Source organism: Salminus brasiliensis, chromosome 5 (assembly GCF_030463535.1).
Source record: "Salminus brasiliensis chromosome 5, fSalBra1.hap2, whole genome shotgun sequence".
In the NCBI taxonomy this organism is placed as follows: Eukaryota; Metazoa; Chordata; class Actinopteri; order Characiformes; family Bryconidae; genus Salminus; species Salminus brasiliensis.
The window spans coordinates 16,996,157-17,014,452 of NC_132882.1; the positions used below are offsets into that span (position 1 = coordinate 16,996,157).

General features: G+C 38.9%; 1 protein-coding gene across 12 annotated transcripts in view; it reads left to right on the forward strand.

Annotated features, from left to right (window-relative positions):
* dpyda (dihydropyrimidine dehydrogenase a) overlaps positions 1-18,296 on the forward strand; it is a 200,244-nt gene that overhangs the window by 16,035 nt on the left and 165,913 nt on the right. The window contains exon 1 of one of the 12 annotated variants that reach the window (XM_072679650.1): positions 12,149-12,528. The exons of the other annotated variants lie outside the window; for them this stretch is intronic. Within the exon in view, the coding sequence (XP_072535751.1) occupies positions 12,490-12,528 (39 nt within the window). The 5' untranslated portion in view covers positions 12,149-12,489. Of the gene's footprint in view, positions 1-12,148; positions 12,529-18,296 lie in introns of those variants that run through there. 12 annotated transcript variants of the gene reach the window in all.

Below are 18,296 nucleotides of genomic sequence, written 5' to 3' on the forward strand. Positions count from 1 at the left end.
AATATAATATTACATAAATGTTATTTCTTTGAGAATAATAAATGACCAGGCAGATGACAATTTTCAAACCCAAGGTCACATTCATTGCTCCTCCAAATACACAATGGTTTTATGAGGAGAAAAAAAAAATCAGGAATAAAGGTGCACACACACACACACACACACACATACACAAGAGAGAGGAAGATGCTGCCCAGGTGGGCCAGGACAAAGAGGGCTCAAACACATAGAGACACAAAGGGGAACGGCTCACCTGCTGAGGACATGCCAGCTCAACCAGTCTCTGATTGGATCAGCCTACTTGATGGGCGAGAGAGGAAACAGAAAGACACAGACATACAGAGAGAGAGACAGAGAGAGAGAGAAGGGGAGGTTGATGACAGTTCCCTGCAGAGGTGAAACTTCTCAAAGGCATCGAGAGGGAAGATGACACTTCATCCCCCATCATTTGATGGGATTCAGGGCGGGTTATGGATCCTGTCACACAGCCAAATGAAGTGAGGGGAAGCAGCCGCATCCCTGGGCGATTTTCCACCCATAGTCTACCAGTAAATATCATCCATTATTGATAGAAGAAAGAAACAATTGGGTTTTACCCGTTTTAAGACGGACCCCCCTCTGAGGAACTACATCAAGGGGTCACGGCATTCACTAGCGCCTACTTAATTTCAGAATTGCTCACATGGCTCACTGTAAGGGAAGACTGGTTTCACTGCATTACGGAAAGTTATATAACATAACAAGTCCTTCGCATATCACCGTACAGTCGGAGGTGTCTGCACCCCAGTCGGCGTTAGATGCTGTAAGCAGTATAGGCCATGCTGTTTATGCTCATTATTTTGCGGTTCAAAGACAGAGAGCTGCCTCTACACCATTGTTCACAGTGGTGTGTAACTCAAACGAAGGCTGACACTTGGATGTCCAACACCAAACACATGATAAATAGAAATGAAACATGCAGGCTCTGTAGAACAAAAAGTTGAAATGTTGTTTATCTTCTAGTTCAGTTCCTCTGTTCTCCGCTCGCCCTGTTCAGTGCATGTGTGTAATTAACAGCATTTCTAAAGGCCAGTGCTTCTTACTGCATTAAATGCTTCATTAACAACATGACCTGACTGAAGTCTTCTGAATTCTGCACCTCGAGTCCTGCTCAGGTTAAAAGCAGACATTATTATCTAGTTTAGTGAGTTTCAACCTCAGTCTTACTTACTGATTATTGTCAGAATGCAATAAAAACACTAGCTACATACTCCAATATGATAACGGTCGTAAAAACAACAGAGACTGTAAACCAAAAATTAAATTTTCTCAGTTATGAGCCTTTTTTTTTTTTTTTTTTTTTTTTACTTTTGGACATAATTTCAATCTAACAGTTGTTCTTTAAAGAATGTAATAGTGGATGGGCCAATAGAAATGCTTGGATCCAATGACATGGGTTAAAATCTTTTTACATTGACTTTCATTTACAGTTCTTGATGTTTTTCTTGTTTTCCTGACAATGACAATATAGTAACTGCATAATCTACATAGTAACAGTCATCTGATTCAACAGCAGTCCATTGATCCATATTTATCCATATATATTATTTTTATATGTTTATGTTTGCATGGAAAAAGGCTTTTTATGGTAGTTTTGTTTAAATGTTGCATAATTTTTTTTGGTGGTTAATTCTGTCTTTTTTTAATACTCCCAGAAAATAAATAAGGGGTGATAACCCTTATGTCATTGGAGAGGTACCCTTCCAAAGAGGTTAACTTCAGCTATTTAAAAATGAGGTACAAATATGCCCTTTTCAATTTAAAACAAATTTTAGGGACCTTGTTGTTCATTTGAGGGTGCATTAACATGTTAACATACCTTACAGTTGGGAGGTTTCCATGAACTCATCATGGACGTGAATGTTATGACAATATCGGATTTTTAATAATTTGTTTGAACAGTTCTTTTCTGGAGTAAAATGAGTGTACTATTGAACACAGGGTCATAAGTATACATACAGGGTCGGAAATATATGTACAGCACACCTAATATTTTGTTAATAGTCTTTAGCAAGTTGCACCAGATGCTTTTGGTTGCCTTCAGCAAGTTTATGGCATAATTCCAGGTTGGATGTTTTGGCACTGTTTTTTGCCAGATTTAGTAGAGTTGAATTAAATGTGTTAGTTTTTTGGCACAAACCTGACCTTTAAGCACAGTCCACAGTCCATATTTGCGGTCAGGATTTTGGAAAAGCAATTCTAAAAGCTTAATGTTAGCCTGCTTTATCTGTTCCACAGCCATCTTTGATGTGTATTTGGGGTCACTGTTCTGTTGGAACATCTAACTGTGTGTAAGTTTCACCTTAACTGATGATTGATTGAGATAGCTTGAGGATTTGCTGAAGAATTCTGAGGTAGTCCTCCTTCTTCAATCTATTCTGTATATATATATTTTTTTTATTTTTTTTTTATTATTAAAAATGTATGTTGTATTTTCATTTCTCCACAGAAATCATTGAAAGTCCAAAATTAGACTGACATTCCTTTTCATGATGAGTGGATGTAAACATTTGACTACAACTGTACCTGAACCTGTGCCTTTTTTCTGAGGGTAAACTTCACAAACCTTAAAAAAACCGAAATCTTGTGATACAAACTGTATGCTTCAACTATCATGATGTTGTGTTTTCTGCAATATTGCTTCCCTTCATCAGCCTAAAGTGCAAACTCACCCATCTTTACTACTACAAGGGTTGTCCAAATTTACCAACCACTCATCATGATAAGCAGATGGCTGATATTTGTCACAGTATTAAGATACTGTAGCAATGAATAGCCAGATTGTCAGGTGATGCATGAGAAGAACTGCCTTCTAATATATCCTCAACCATTTCTCTACCCTGGCAGTTTGAATGTAATGCCACAATCTCAATCTTAGAACTCAGGACTGTGAAAATACTGTACAGAGGATAGATGGGTACTCGTTGCACATGGCAAAATTCAGAGAGACGGCCATTAAACATGTACACTATTAAAAAAAAACAGCTAGATAAATGACTCAATTAGTTTGATGAAGTCATGAAATATGCAATGTAATGAAATTTGTATGACCTGATTAGAAATGTTCCCATTTCCCAGTAATAACGGGAAATTATTTAAAAATATGCAGAGAACTTCAGTGACCCAGTGAAATGCAATCTAAAAAAGGGAATAATCACATTAAGGTGGAGATTATTCTCAACATGTGAAATGGACAATGGGGAATTGGATTTGGCATGCTCACATATAACATAAATCCTATTTGAGGGTAATTGTTTTAAATACAATATCATGCCATCACATGAGGATGTGCTTTATTTCAGACACTATACTCAATCATGTTAGGCTGAAATAATAAAACACATTGAATTACTGTAAAAATGTCTTCTGTGATTATTTACAAGATGCCCTAATGTCAATATTCCCATATCTTCACAACCATGAAGAACAGGCTTACTTGTGTTATGGTAATGCATCAGTATGCCTTGAAGAAAGAAACACAGCCACAAGCATAAAATAGATCTATGGAAATGGTGAAATAAAAAAACAATCCCCATATTAGATCACATCAATGATTTATTTATGCATGATTTTTTTCATTTACATTAAGTGTAATATTCATACATGCAGGGAAACAGGATACAGGCATTTAATCTAAAGCACAATATATACAAAAGACCCTGAAAAAACAACTTAGTTTGCTTGGAAACCGGTACTTTCATCACAGATAAACTTCATTCGTTATTCTAAATTCAGGGCTGCACAATCTTCTGAACAAGAAGTAATGATATGCATTCCAATGTGACTTTCCTTAACTGCTGTTTTCAACTCTTTAAGGATTCTAATATCCAGTTGCGGTGCCCCAATAGGTCTAGACAGCAATAGATAAAGAGCCACAAAAGAATGCATCACAATGTCATGTGCATGAGAGGTCTGAGCAGAAGACATCATCAATAGACTATTTCAGACCCACTATAATAATATTGCAGTGACTGTGCGCTTATGCTAAAAGGACTGCATCATCAAATTGGAATGCTTTCTTAAAGTTCTTTTGAATTTCTACCCACCAGCTAGGTTGTTTCCTCACACGATGCTGCAAGTGCTGGGAAAGGTGAAGGTTAGCACATACTTTCTCTAAGACATGTAAAAAATCAGCCACTGAATCTTTTCAAACTGCACCTAACACAGCATCATTAGAGAGAACAGTACCTACCAATTCTAATACCTCTGCTGACAGACGCCCATGCTCGCCAGCATTGCTGCATAACAGGTGTCTGCATTAGCTAGCATCATGTTGAATGTAAGGGGAAGAAGGCAGGCCATCTCACCTACTCCAAGAGTGCAATGACGATTATGTTTTTTATAATCCAATTTATTTTTTAGCAATTGGCAGAGGAAAGAAAGAAGAAGGAGGTGCCTTTAATGTCATTATACTTAGCGCCAGAGTCAGCCATGCTATATATAGTACCTCTGGAGCAGAGAGGGTTAAGGACCTTGCTCAAGTGACCAACAGTGGCAACTTAGCAAACCTGGGAATTGAACACACAACCCTGTGATCAATAACCCAGCGCTCTAATGACAACGGCTATGTGTGCTTATCCAGATTGATTTACAGTGAGGAGTTTTACGTAGGGACTCTTACTGGAATAGAATGGTGTGCTGTCCAGTTAAAGAGCCACACAGAGGGTGACGATTTAACTTACTGAGCTATACCAGCCACAGTTTTGAACTCAAAGCCATGGATGGCTATGGCAGTGCTGGGAATCGAAGTCTCAAAATCTCTAAATGATAGATTTCTTTTTTTGTTGACTAACACTGACCATTGCCCTACATTTTCACCCAATTATTTATGTTGCCACCAACCCTGAGATGGGCATGGCATATATAGGGGTGGGCAACCCAACATAAAGAATATCTAATTGCCATAATCTTGCCAATGTCTATTATTTAGATTTTTTTTTAAACTCTGTCACTATATTTTACACAGTATATTTAAATTGATCCGGCCCACTATTTACTTGCCATGGTTTTAGTACAGTTTCTGCTTCATTCTCTGTCAGTGAATGACTTGGCATTTTAGATAGGACTGACATTTTTTTCCTTGCCCAAGGTTAGGACATGAGTCAGAAATTGATTTAATTCACATTAAATCCCCCACCCACTGTCAACTGCCCAGAGACGCACACTCAGGTCTTGGTCTTGCTGCTTTTCTGATGACGCAGCATAAATTTAGCACATGAGACCCGCTGGTCTTTGTGTACAGTCTGTCTCAAACAGAGAGCTATCTCTAACTTGTTTTTATTTGACTTTCAGTTGTGGTTCCATCCATGTATGGAAATCAGCATATTTTCTGGTCAATTATGGCAATTAGGGTGCAAAATATATTGCCAGCATGCATACACACCATCTCATTTGTTACTAGTGTTGCCGTGATCACAATGAGGCAGTAAAATAGGGTGGGCCCAGTGGTTACTGGTTATGTTGATACCCAATTTTACCCCATTAAGGGAAGCTACAATAATTCTAGGACTAAATAATGTACTGCCACCGGCAACCGTCATTGGAACGGCTCGGTGGAAATGTAACAACAGAGAGTAAACAGATCAATTCATCCCTGCCATTGTTGGAGTAACTGTCTCTACTGTCCATTGAAGGCTTTCTACTAGATTTTGGAGCATTACTGTAAGGATCTGATTGCATATTAAAGTCTAGCTCCAGTGGAGACACTGCAGATTAATGTAAGTAGCCAGCTACTGTACTTCTCCTACCTTCAGGGTCTCTGTATTAGGTGGTCAAGTGTGTATGGATTAATGCTACCATTAGGTTGTGTCTAACTTTTGTTTAAGGTAAAGTTTATCTACTCATCTGTAGGTAGCTAAAGCTAATGTTAGCCTTACCTATTATTAGCTAACTAATTTTAGACAGAGGAAAGTCTGCCCTTTCATTTCCAGCATTGACTTGGCATTTTATTACTAATAAAAAGGTCATATATCTATATCTATATATCTAATATAATCTAAATAACTTTGGTGCACAGTCATGAGCAGTGTGATCATGTAGGATTAGTTATTATAGAGATACTTTTGGTAGCAATATAGTTTGATATTTATTTTGCGTAACTATGATGGTGAAGTCTTTTTGAAATGAGCTTTTGTAACAGATCCCCGCTGTAATAGATCCCCTCCCTGAGGAGAGGAGATATATACAGCAATTTTTGACAAAGAGTAAGTTGACACTTACGTGTCATGCAGGCTTCTTCTTGAGCAGAATAGTATGGTTGGTGATGAGTTTTACATTCAAGTGCTGTTGTAGAATGTCAGAATGACAGTCAGCGAGCAGGAGGGGGTCAGGAGGACAGTGAGCAGGCAGGACCTACTTTCACAGAGGTGAGTTAGAAAGGAGACTGCACTTAACAATGTATGCCATCACACTAGGTATTTAAGCAAATAGTACTTTCAGAAACTGAAGGGATGCCCAACAATGCTACTCTACTGTTCGCAACTAATGTGGAATGGCTTGTGTTGGCTGCAGAGTAAACAAAGCATTACACCATCAGGGTTGTCTTGTCTTATTCTGGAGACTACAACACTGGCCTATAGCTACCATTTAAAGGCATTCCACGTCATCTGATTCAATAACCCACATTGGAGATCCTGTACTGGTCCCAATACCAAAATGAATGAATAAGATAGGACTCCAAAGCCTTAGAAACCTCAGCTACGGTATAATTTTTATTTCTTTTAATTCAGAAGTGACAAACATTTAAATAACTCATGTGGGAAACAGCTTTATTTGATTATTTCCAGTTTTGAAATAACACAGGATGGATGACCTGGCACAAAAGCAGCAAGAGCATGTAATTTCAGATAGAGTTGTATATTTTGAACATGTAATTAACAATAATAGCCTGTTGCTATCTTTCCATTCAGGCATAATTTCATGTGTGTTGTAAATTTGGTACTGTTGTCTTTCATGACCTGTCCATAACCTACCGATAAGAACATTTTGTTCATTTCATTTTTTGACCATTAGAGCCGAGAGATGTTTTCCCACCATATAGAATTGTAAGAGCTGAAACACTCTGTGCTTCTATTCAGGTAAACTGTGTCTTTCTGCTCTGCTGTGTTTGTTTTGCTTGTCCCAAACCACACACTCACACACTTTACTCATCACATTAACGAATACACTTCTAATGGTGTTTTTTTTTTTTGGCTTTGAAAACCCGCACTGGAAAAGATTTTTTTTCAGGTACACATTTTCAGCACATTTTCACGCAAACTGTGTGTCTTTAGTGACACATGCCTTTTGCAACACAAAACAACCGCTGAGTCATAAAAACTGCACACTCCCACACTAAATAGTAGAAATAATGGAATTTGCCCTTTGTCTTTACTCATCTATGCAGTGAACACACACATACACACTAGTGAACAAACACACACAGTGAACAGTGAGCACACATGCCCATATTGGTGGGCAGCTGTCGCTGCAGCACCAAAAGAGCAGGGACTTAGAATGTACTTCTAGAGCTGGGCAATATGGAAAAAGTGTATACCACGATATTTAAAGACATTTTTTCCAATCAAAATATTTTGTCATGTAGACAAAATGCACCAACAGTGTAACATTTTTAAGAACTGTAATCTAAATACTCGTGTAATCCAATACCAAGTACCAGGGTTTTTACTTAAAATATGCTTCACTCCATTCAATTGAATAAGACTGATTACACTCTTTGTAATGAGACGTGCAGATAATCCACGATACACTCATAAAAGCATATTGTGATAGCAAACCATGATAGCAAAACTTACGATACAATAAAATATTTTCATATTGTCCAGCTCTGAGTACTTCTAAAAGTTCGTTTTATAGTGTTGTGAGTAGTTTTGACTGAGAAGGAAGCCTGAGTGCTTTACAGTGAGAGAGGCTGCAACCGCTCTACATGGAAAGTTCTCAAGTGGAGAGATGGGGTCTCTTGCCCAATGGCTCTGATAAAAAAAAAAAATCAAATGAGCAAAATGTGCTGATCAGTAGGTTGTGAGGATGTCAGAGAAGCCGATGGCAAGCAATTTAGGATACACTTAAAATCTCCATTTCAACTGAAATGTGTTTACTGATTAGTCCATGATGCATCAGATACCCAATAAAATAAAAACACCCTTTTGTTTGCTTATTTTAAGATGAATACAAATGAGTGATGCCAGAAAAGCACCACTCTTGGTTCCCTGAGGGACCGTTTGTGTAAGTGAGGTGTGTATATAAGACCCTTTAGATTGGTACAGAACCTTTACATTAAACCAAACCTGTTGTTTGAGTCTTAGAGTGCAGTGACACAATAGTCCTGTGAAAAAAAATTATTGGAGAAGTCAGTGAAATGCTCTGTCATCTAACTAGAAATAATTACATTTTAGTGATCCTGTCTGTAGCGTAGTCGTTTTGTTGCATCAATTTAGACATATTTTTAGAACAAGGACAAAGTAAATTACATAGACAATAGCAGATATGCTGGACAATGGTAGGGAAAAAGGCAGGCCCATCTGAATTACTGTGATTAATAATGCAATAGTATCATCAGGTCAACTGCTACATAAGATCCTGCGCTCGTAATTAAAATGTCCACTTTGGGGGATCAAAGACACTCTTTTCTATAGGCTATCTAAGCCCTGCTACGTACCCACATGGATTATTTAATGAATGGAATAAAAATCCTATATAATATGCTAACAGAAAATTCTATTCACAAACGTGTATATATTATATAAAGTCCTATTTACAAATGTGCTTTTTCTGATCCTGGAAATCTTGTTGATGGATAGAACAAACTCCTGCCTGTTAGACACAGCAAAATATATTGTGTAATTTATCTGTTTACAGCTTGCATTACATCAGCTGCTTATAAATGAGGCTGTATTGGACTTGAGAATGCTTCAATGCCAAGGAGATCAATGCATTGTGTTTGCTGTGCTAGACCATACAATCACTGCCAATAGGAATTCCCAGTGTTTTACATATTTGTCACATAAAGTAGACTCTATGGAATTATATGCTTGTTACAATAATCACATTTGCACACATGCTGTTCTCTTAGGTTTCCTGCTCCTCCCTCAGGAACAACTTCCACAGTCGTTTCAGCTCACTATTACATTTATTTTAAAGAAGAAATTTAGAGAACTGTGTGAAATTCAGGATTCAACATTACTTTTAAGATGTTCCAGGAAGGTTAGCTTGTAATGTTCCAGAAGTGATGTTCCAGGAATTTACACAACAAAAAACAATACAATAAATAAAATAAAACATTTTTATTAATAAAACTGACAGATAATCACACTAATAAATAACATTTAATATATATATATTAATATATATATATATATACGATACAATATGATAGAAAATGTTTTTCAAACTTAAGAACTGGAGCTTTAATTTTAAACATAGAACATGTACTGTACATGTTCTAAAATTTGAAATATATTTTTAATGTTTTACGTGAAACGTTTTACTTAAATATATATATATATATATATATATATATATATATATAATAAATGCATACCAAATATGAAAATCCCATCCAATTATAAGAATAAACGAATAAACATAAAAAGGTTGTTATAATCTAACAAAAACACTAAAACATCCAGAAAACTTCACAGACTGAACATAAAAAACAAAAGTTATAATGTTCACATAACGTTCTACTTACCAAAAAGATCTAGCTGGTATGTGTGTACCATAGCCTGAGAAAACATACAAAATATTATATGTGTATTACACTGAATACCTTCAGAGATTGGGATTTCTTTTCTTCCACAAGCAGTTTAATGGGTTTAATTCAGCTCTCAATAAATACCTCGAATGAAACAATGTAAAAATTTCAAATTGGTTTGACGAACAAAAGCACTATTTTGCATATGATGATATTAATTGTTATCATGTTAAAATACATCACAAAATGCTTTTCTGAGCATATCGTGGATATTGTTAAAGTGCACTAACTGGATCATTTCAATGATTTCATTAAGAAGTGAGAATAATACATCCAGCTTCATTTTGATCTAGTGTAGTGCAGGGTGTGAAATATTAAAAATGAACCTGCTCTCATAGTTTTGAGTGTTTTTTTTTAAGTGCCACCATTGGTTCTTTTTTTTTTTTTGTCCATTGCAACATATTAGACATCTGAAAAACATCTAAATTGTCACATTGTTTATTAATTATTAATGAATTATTATTTTTTAGGAAATGTGACATTTATGATGTATTTCTAAACTGATTTCTTTTTTATTATAACCTTAAAAACACCACGTTTTGCCACTTTATACAGTCAAGTCAAGTCAAGTCAAATTTATTTGTATAGCGCTTTTTACAACTGTTGTCGTCACAAAGCAGCTTTACATAATTAGTACCTAATAAAGAACAGAGACAGAGAAGAAAGAAGGAATAACATGAAGCGTCAAAGACCCCCGTGAGCAAGCCAACGGCGACAGTGGCAAGGAAAAACTCCCTCAGAGCTGGAGGAAGAAACCTTGGGAGGAACCAAGACTCACAAGGGGGACCCATCCTCCTCTGGCCAGACTGTTTTAAACATTAATGATAAAAATTACCAAAGCAGATACAACAGAAAGTTGATAGTGGTGATATTAATAGTGTCAGACAGGCACGAGTCCATCTAGGTTTCAGTACGGCCACCAAACAGGCAGCAGTGGCAGGCGGGTGAGCCATGGGTGGTGGCGGGTTGGGGGGGGGCCCGCTGGCCGGACTGGTAGGTGGCAGCTGGTTAGATGCAAGTAGAGGGGACCTCAGCGGGCAATCTTCCTGCAGATCGGGCTGGGTGGTCATTTACTCGAAGAAGGTAAAGAGAGAAAAGTTAGTTCTAAGAGGAATTTTATGGAGTTCAGAGAATGTTGAGAATCAGCATCTGGGTATTTCTGACGACTCCGGCAGGTCTGATTATCACAGCATAATTAAAAGGAGAGAGCCAGAAGGTAACACGGACACGGGCGTACCCTGAGAACACCAGTATCTATCTGCTCCACCGTCAACAAACCTGAGTGATCGCGTGTAAGCAGCGAGACGACAGCTCCAGCATCTCAGTGTACATACAATTCCCTGGGTCCGCGAACCCCTGGACCTGCAGCCCTTATCTAAGAAACATTAATTACCAAAAGCTAAACTAAACATATAAGTTTTCAGCTTAGATTTAAAGATTGAGACTGTGTCTGAGTCCCGAACATTATCTGGAAGGTTATTCCAGAGCTGGGGGGCTTTATAAGAAAAGGCTCTTCCCCCTGCTGAGGTTTTCTGAATTTTGGGAACGCGTAAGAGGCCAGCACCCTGAGATCTAAGTAGTCTTGATGGTTCGTAATATACTATAAGATCCTGCAGGTACTCAGGAGCGAGGCCATGTAGGGCTTTATATGTTAATAAAAGAATTTTGTATTCGATACGGAATTTAACTGGGAGCCAATGAAGTGCTGATAGAACTGGACTGATATGGTCAAATTTTCTAGTTTTAGTAAGGACCCTGGCTGCAGCATTTTGCACCATTTTGCACCAGTGCATGTTGCGAACAGACTGCCTAGATCTTCCCCAAAAGAATTTCTGGATGCAAGGTTTAAAATGCAGGCTTTTTAATTCTACACATTTCCAAACTCTCTAGATGGAAAATAATGATAGTCCACAGAAGCCCTTTAATTACACATTTATCAAGCAAGACTGAGCATGTCAGTGATTCTCAGTCCTGATCCAGCAGTGAAACTACAGCAGAGCTCCCCTGCACAGTTCCTCCTGCTCTCCAAACACCTGATCCAACTACTGAAGTCCTGGAATATGTTTAGGATATGATCAGGGCATATACCTCCCCACACCCCCCTCCTCAGACATAATGCTACCTGGACAGTAGTCTGAATCCAGCACGCTATTTTTATCCAGCGTGGAGTCCAGGGTACAGTCGCCTTGTACAGTCCAGTCCAGTACACCCAGTGTTAACACCCTAAAGTTGCCAGTCAAACTTTCTAGCCTGGTTTTACTCAATCCCACCACCCAGCTGGACCACTGGCACGTTCACAGGCGCATGCATTAGCTACCATCCATCCTGCCTGCCTGCCTGACCCGAAAAAGGGAGAGTTTCGAGGAAGTGAAAAGCACTCGTAGTCGTCGTGCAAGGAAGGGATGTGTGTGTGAGGTGCGGTGTGGTCTGGTCTGGTCTGGTGTGGAGTAGAGTGGAGTATAGAGTGGAGTATAGAGTGGAGTAGAGTGGAGTAGAGTGGAGTATAGAGTGGAGTATAGAGTGGAGTATAGAGTGGAGTGTGTGGCTCAGCCTCCCCGGACCGCTGCTGCTGCTACTCAGGCTGCGGGATCTCCAACAGGTCACTGGACTACAGCACACACGGCTCGCTGTCGCCTCGGTTTTAAGCCTCTCCAAACGAAAAGACAAGCGTCTCTGTTTTGACTCGGAGAGAAAAGAACATGGCTAGAATGCTGAGCAAGGACCTGCCGGATATCGAGGTAGTAGCAACACTCCTCTATCCTCTACCTGCTCCACAAACAACACCGAAGCCATTTCAGCCTCGCCTCGGTCGTACATTAACGTTTACAGACTGACTGACTGACGTCCAGAACATGTTATTGGTGTTATTCGGCTGTTGCTCCATAACGCTGGTAGCCCCCCTTTCTTTTGTTTTGGTGGTTTTGTGGAAATTTTAGTTTTTTGTAATATACCTCGTATTGTGGGAAGTTAACGTTATTATAACCTTATTTACCATTTTCAAGTCTAACTCGCTACCTACGGAGTCCTGCACCCTGTCCTCTGTGGGGAGTGGGAAGTTAGCCGGCTGGCTAAAAGTTAGCTAGCCAGCTGCAGCTGGTCGAGAGTAACGTCAACTCTGCTGTCAGTCAGTTAGTTAGATAGTTAGTTAGCTATGCTAACTAGCTGAGAAACTGCTGTGTTGAATTCTGGATTAGCCTCCAGGACGGGCTTTTCCAGCTATTTCGTTTATTTATTTATTTATTTATTTATTTATTTCCGTCCTTCCCTTCTGTGTGTTGCAGCGTTTAATAAGGCAGAGCAGTTCTTAAGGTGTTTACATGCGTAGCGTTAGCCATCACTAGGAGCTGTGATGCAGTAGTCTACAGCTTACTCGTGTGCTAATGCATCGTGTTGGTGTTTTTAAACTTGTATCTCTGGCTTATGATGATACAATATTAGAGCATAATAAAGCTCCTGAATGATTACTGTTGAACATATGTGTTTTATTTTATCTTATGAGAGCCTTCATTGCTGGTCACTGATGCACATATAGGGTTAGCTAGCTAGTGTGGACACATGGCTACTGTTTTCCTGTGTTTACTGTGCTGTGCTGAATTTGGGCTTAATGCAAAGTGCAGGGCTGCTGGTTAACACATTCCTACATTCATGGCTGTTTCAGACATGTGAGTGTCACATGTTTCTTTCTCCTCCTGTCCTGTGAATTGGAGGAGTGGGTGGGAAAAGGCAGCCCATCACTGCAGGTCAACATACACACTGCAGGAAGGTCTGGGAGTGTGGAGGGGCGTGTGCACAACATGGCCATTGCTGGAATGCATATGGCTGTAAAGTGTGCGTCATTATCATATTGATGAAGAGTTTATGATTAACTAATGAGACCTATGTGCACATGGTCCTTTGACCACATGCTGTTGACAAAGATCACCAGCCCAGGGCATGCAGTGCATACCGTTTTTTAAAGGTCCCTTCAGGTTTTGTTCGTCTTTAGTTGAATTCAGTTCTTCAGATCTTTTCTCATCTCCACACACAATACCCAACAATGACAAGTTGTTAGGGTTTTAGGGTGTTGTAAATGTATTTAATCAAATAAAAGAATGAAACATCCAACTTACATGTATTTACTATTCAGACTCTTCATGTAGTACTTGGCTGAAGCACCTTTGGCAGCAATGACAGCCTAAGGTTTTCTGGGAAACGATCCTACAAGCTTAGCACACTTTTCTTTCCGAAGTTTCTCCCATTTGTCTTGGAAGAATCATTCAAGTTGAGCCATTTTTCCATCTCTCTCTTTAGATGTGCTGTTGGGTTCAGGTCCAGAGTCTGCTTTGGCAGAGTGTTCCTGAAACTTTTCCAGTGTTTTCTTAGTCCAGGTAAGCTTTGGTTGGTAAACCTTGGTAAACCTTCAGCCTGAGATCCTGAGCACTCTGGAAAAGGCGTTCACTCAGGCTTGCTCTATAATTTTCTGCATCCATATTTCCCTCTAGTCTGACTAGTTACTAGCTACAAAACATCCCCCACTGCACGATGCTGCCACCACCGTGTTTGACTGGAGGAAAGGTAATAATGAGGTGATGCTCAGTGCCTGGTTTTCTCCACGCACGCCATCTTCGTTTCATATGACTAAAAGATTCGAGAGACTTGTTTAGGTGCCTTTTGGCTAACTCCCAGCGGGCTGTTGTGCCTATTAGAGTGGCCAGACGGAAACCATTCTTTACTAACATGAAGGCCTGATTGGTGGAGGGCTGCACTTATGGTTGTGTTTTTGTGAGGGTCAGCCATCTTCACAAAAAAAAACCTTCGTCCCTGATTTCTCAGTTTGTCTGGGCGGCCACATCTAGGAAGACTGTTGGATCTAGGAACACGTCTACCATATGAGAATGATTAAGGCTACCATGCTTCTAGGTACTTTCAGTGCTGCAGATATTTGCTTGTATCTTTCCCTAGATCCGTGCCTTGACACAATCCTGTCTTGCAGGTCTACGGACGGTTCTCTTGACTTCATGGCTTGCTTTTCACATTGAAATTCGGCGCCAACTGTAACACATTCATATAGACAGGTGTGTACCTTCCCTAATGATGTACAACAAATTCAATTAAGCACAGGTGGACTCAAGTCAAGCTCAAGTCAAGGACCAATTAAAGAAGTAGGATGCACGAGAGCTCAATTGCGAGTGTTCTGTATCCTGTATCAACTGGACAAGGCTGAGTATCTTTCCTGAGCAGCACTCCATATGCTAAAATGGCACTAAATGAATTCAAACTAAATCATCTTCTGATCATTTCATTGATTTTCCAGTTTGCTCTAGATTATATGGACACCTATGGAAAGTTACCCTTTCCAGTATTGCTGTCTTCATCCTAGGTACAGTGTTCAATTTAAATCTTTTTCATCCTGTCACTACTACTTTGATCATATTTCTGGTTTAATATAAGACTGATGAAAGGATATGATTTTTTTATGTGAATGATCACACCAGGCTGAAATCTCTTAACAGTAGCTAGTGGTGGTGGAGGTGGAGGTGGAAGGGGGATTGTTGCATTAGCTGCTGCACACTTTAATTTGAAAAATCCTAATATGTGACAGCCAGTTTCGCTGACTGCTAGATGCCGCATGCCATCTGACAAGGGGAACACACTGACATCATACAAAGTGATATTTTTTAACAGACGTGTAACTGTTTAACGTGACACTGTCATTGTTGAATAAAGAATTTAAGAAGTACAAAATCAGACTGATATAGCCACTACATGCCTGCAGAGACCTGCCTTTAGCTATATGTGTGGTAATTATTTGATGCAACACATGAAAAAATGAAGGTAGAAGAAACTGCATGGCAAGTGTTCAAGCATTTTTGTAATACAGTAATAGTCTATTCACACAGTTTTAAAGGACATGTGAAGCCTCAACATCGTCTGGTTATTTAATTTCTTGCTGTAGGAGTGGAGTCCTACTTGGATCTTTAGAAGCACCTTCTGAACATGGCTTTTTTACTCACTCACATTTAGCTAGTTGAGGATTTTCAATGGGGGGATGCTTTAGTAGCTAGTGATGCTTCAGAAAAGTGACATTCAGGCAGAGGTGGCAGAAGTACATACTTAAGTAAAAGTACAAATATTCCAGTTAGAAAACAATTTCAGAAATAATGAGGTATGGTTTACATTTGTTACTCAAGTAAATGTCAAATAATTTCTTGATTTTGAACATATCTTGAAATCTGAAATCTTGAAAATTAATAATAATAAACAAATAAAGCTCTCAGCTCTGATACCCTGAACATGTGATTAACACTAATAGCCTGTTCCTGTCTTTTCACTTAAACCTCCATTTTAAGAAAGTTACTTATATACTGTTTCAGTATTTTTGGTACTATAATTATATCAAATTGACATTTTTAAAATAACAAAAATAAAAACTGACACCACCAATCTGAAATCAACAACCCATCCACTCTTGTTTTACTGTGTGTTGGTTTCCAGTTATTTAATGGTTTTAAGAAATTGGTGGTAAAGATACAGTTTATCCAGAAAACCTGTAAAATGTCCACCTCAGTCAATGTTGTCCATTGCAAACACGTTTCTCAGACCCGTGAAAATCCCAGTGTTCTCACAGGACTAACTGATTCAGCTCCACTGAACTGGTGAAACTGATGGGCAATTTTAATCAATGGTAGCTAGCTATGTATAGATATCTTTGAGTACATTTACATTTGTGGCATTTAGCTGACGCTCTTATCCAGAGCGACTTACAAGGTTACTCATATTACAGAGGTGGGCCAATGTAGTGTTAGGAGTCTTGCCCAAGGACTCTTATTGGTGTCGTGCAGCACAGTCACCCAGACTGGGAATCGAACCCCAGTCTCCCACGTGGTGAGGTAGCTCACTAGCAGGTAGTGGTATTATCTGTTGCGCCACACCAACCACGAAGTACAAACAGAAGACTAAGCATCCTTATGTGAAACCATGTATCAAACCATTCATTCAGCTCCTCAGTTATTCTGAGAGAGCAGATACACACTTGTACTTCAGATCGAACCAGACAGTCAGACCCGTCAGTAATCTGGGCTACTTACAGGTGTACAGACTGGAGAACACATTTAAGCTAAATTTTGTTAAACATTATAATACAGCAGAAAGGGTGAGACACCTTCTCACAGAACTCTCTCAAACACATGGCGCCAAAAGATGAATGAACTTGAGGTTCTGGGCCGGGCCGGGCCGGGGCCGGGGGAGCGAGGTTGCGCGAGTGTGTCAGTTAGAGGTTTTCTGTACGAGCGGTTCATCACATTAAATAGTAAAATAGTTTCACTAAGGTCATTTCAGAGATGATTAAAATCAGATCAGAGAACCGAAGCTCAGCTCAGTTGGTTTTTCACAGATTCAGTTTCACTCCCAGCAGCGCACAACTAGCTGTCGGATTAAAAACTGCATAATTAAAAAATAGTTACATTCAAATTTTTAAGTAATGAGCCAGTTTTGAGACATAGGGAAAAAGTTAAATTGTTGTGTAATGTAGGGAGTGAAAGTAAAAAATACTTCAAAACTCTACATAACTACAGTACATCTACTTAAGTACTTCTGCATTGTTACTTGCCACCTCAGGATCCAGGTTAAATTGAAGTGAAAAGAATATTCTTCATCAGTCACTGCAGTGGTTTTTGGATTTGCGTATTTCATTGCTACGGTGGAGCAAAAATATTTTTTTTCCATTGTAATTGATCACTATTCATTATCATTAATCATTATTTTTACAACCTCATCTTCTTTTTAACCATTTAAAGCAAGTATTTGCTTGTTCTATTCGATACTTGTGTTCTCCATCTAGCCTTTTTTATTTAATATACTAAAATGGGCATAAAAAGAGCTGGATATAAATCTAGCCACTGTGTGTCCTTTTTAATTTTAAAATGAAGAGAAGAAACAAACTTACAGCCTTATAATAGAAAATAATGATAAAATGAGGAACATTTCTGGTAAACAAATAAAATGAATCTAGTATTGATCAAATTAATGTGGAAATCATTTCAATTATCTCAGTTAATTGAAGTATCCAACACCTCATTTAATTCTAGCATCTTCCTCAACATTTTCTCCAACAAGGACATTGGATTCCTTCCTAAACTGCCTGCAGTGCAAGTGTGCCCTTATAAATACGATTATACGCGCACCATTTAAACCATTTGCACATGGTCTCTCACCTTTACAGTCAGGTTCATTAGGGAGTGTAATGGTGTTGGTTACACGGCGGAGGGTGGGAGATGTTTAGCACTTGTGCACATTGCAAAGCTCTCTGGAAGCTAATATGAGTAAAGATGGCCCAGGCTCCGTGCTGGGGGACTCTAATGCAACCTTTATGGAGAGCAGAGGGAAGTAAGTCAAGCCTTTCATTAGCATCTTTATTCAGGAAGTAATGACAACAGTGACGTGACCTTCGGCTCCCCACTGCACTTAAGACCGGGACTAAATGACTCCTGTCTGCCATTGAAAATGGCTTTCTAAATCTCATAATAAT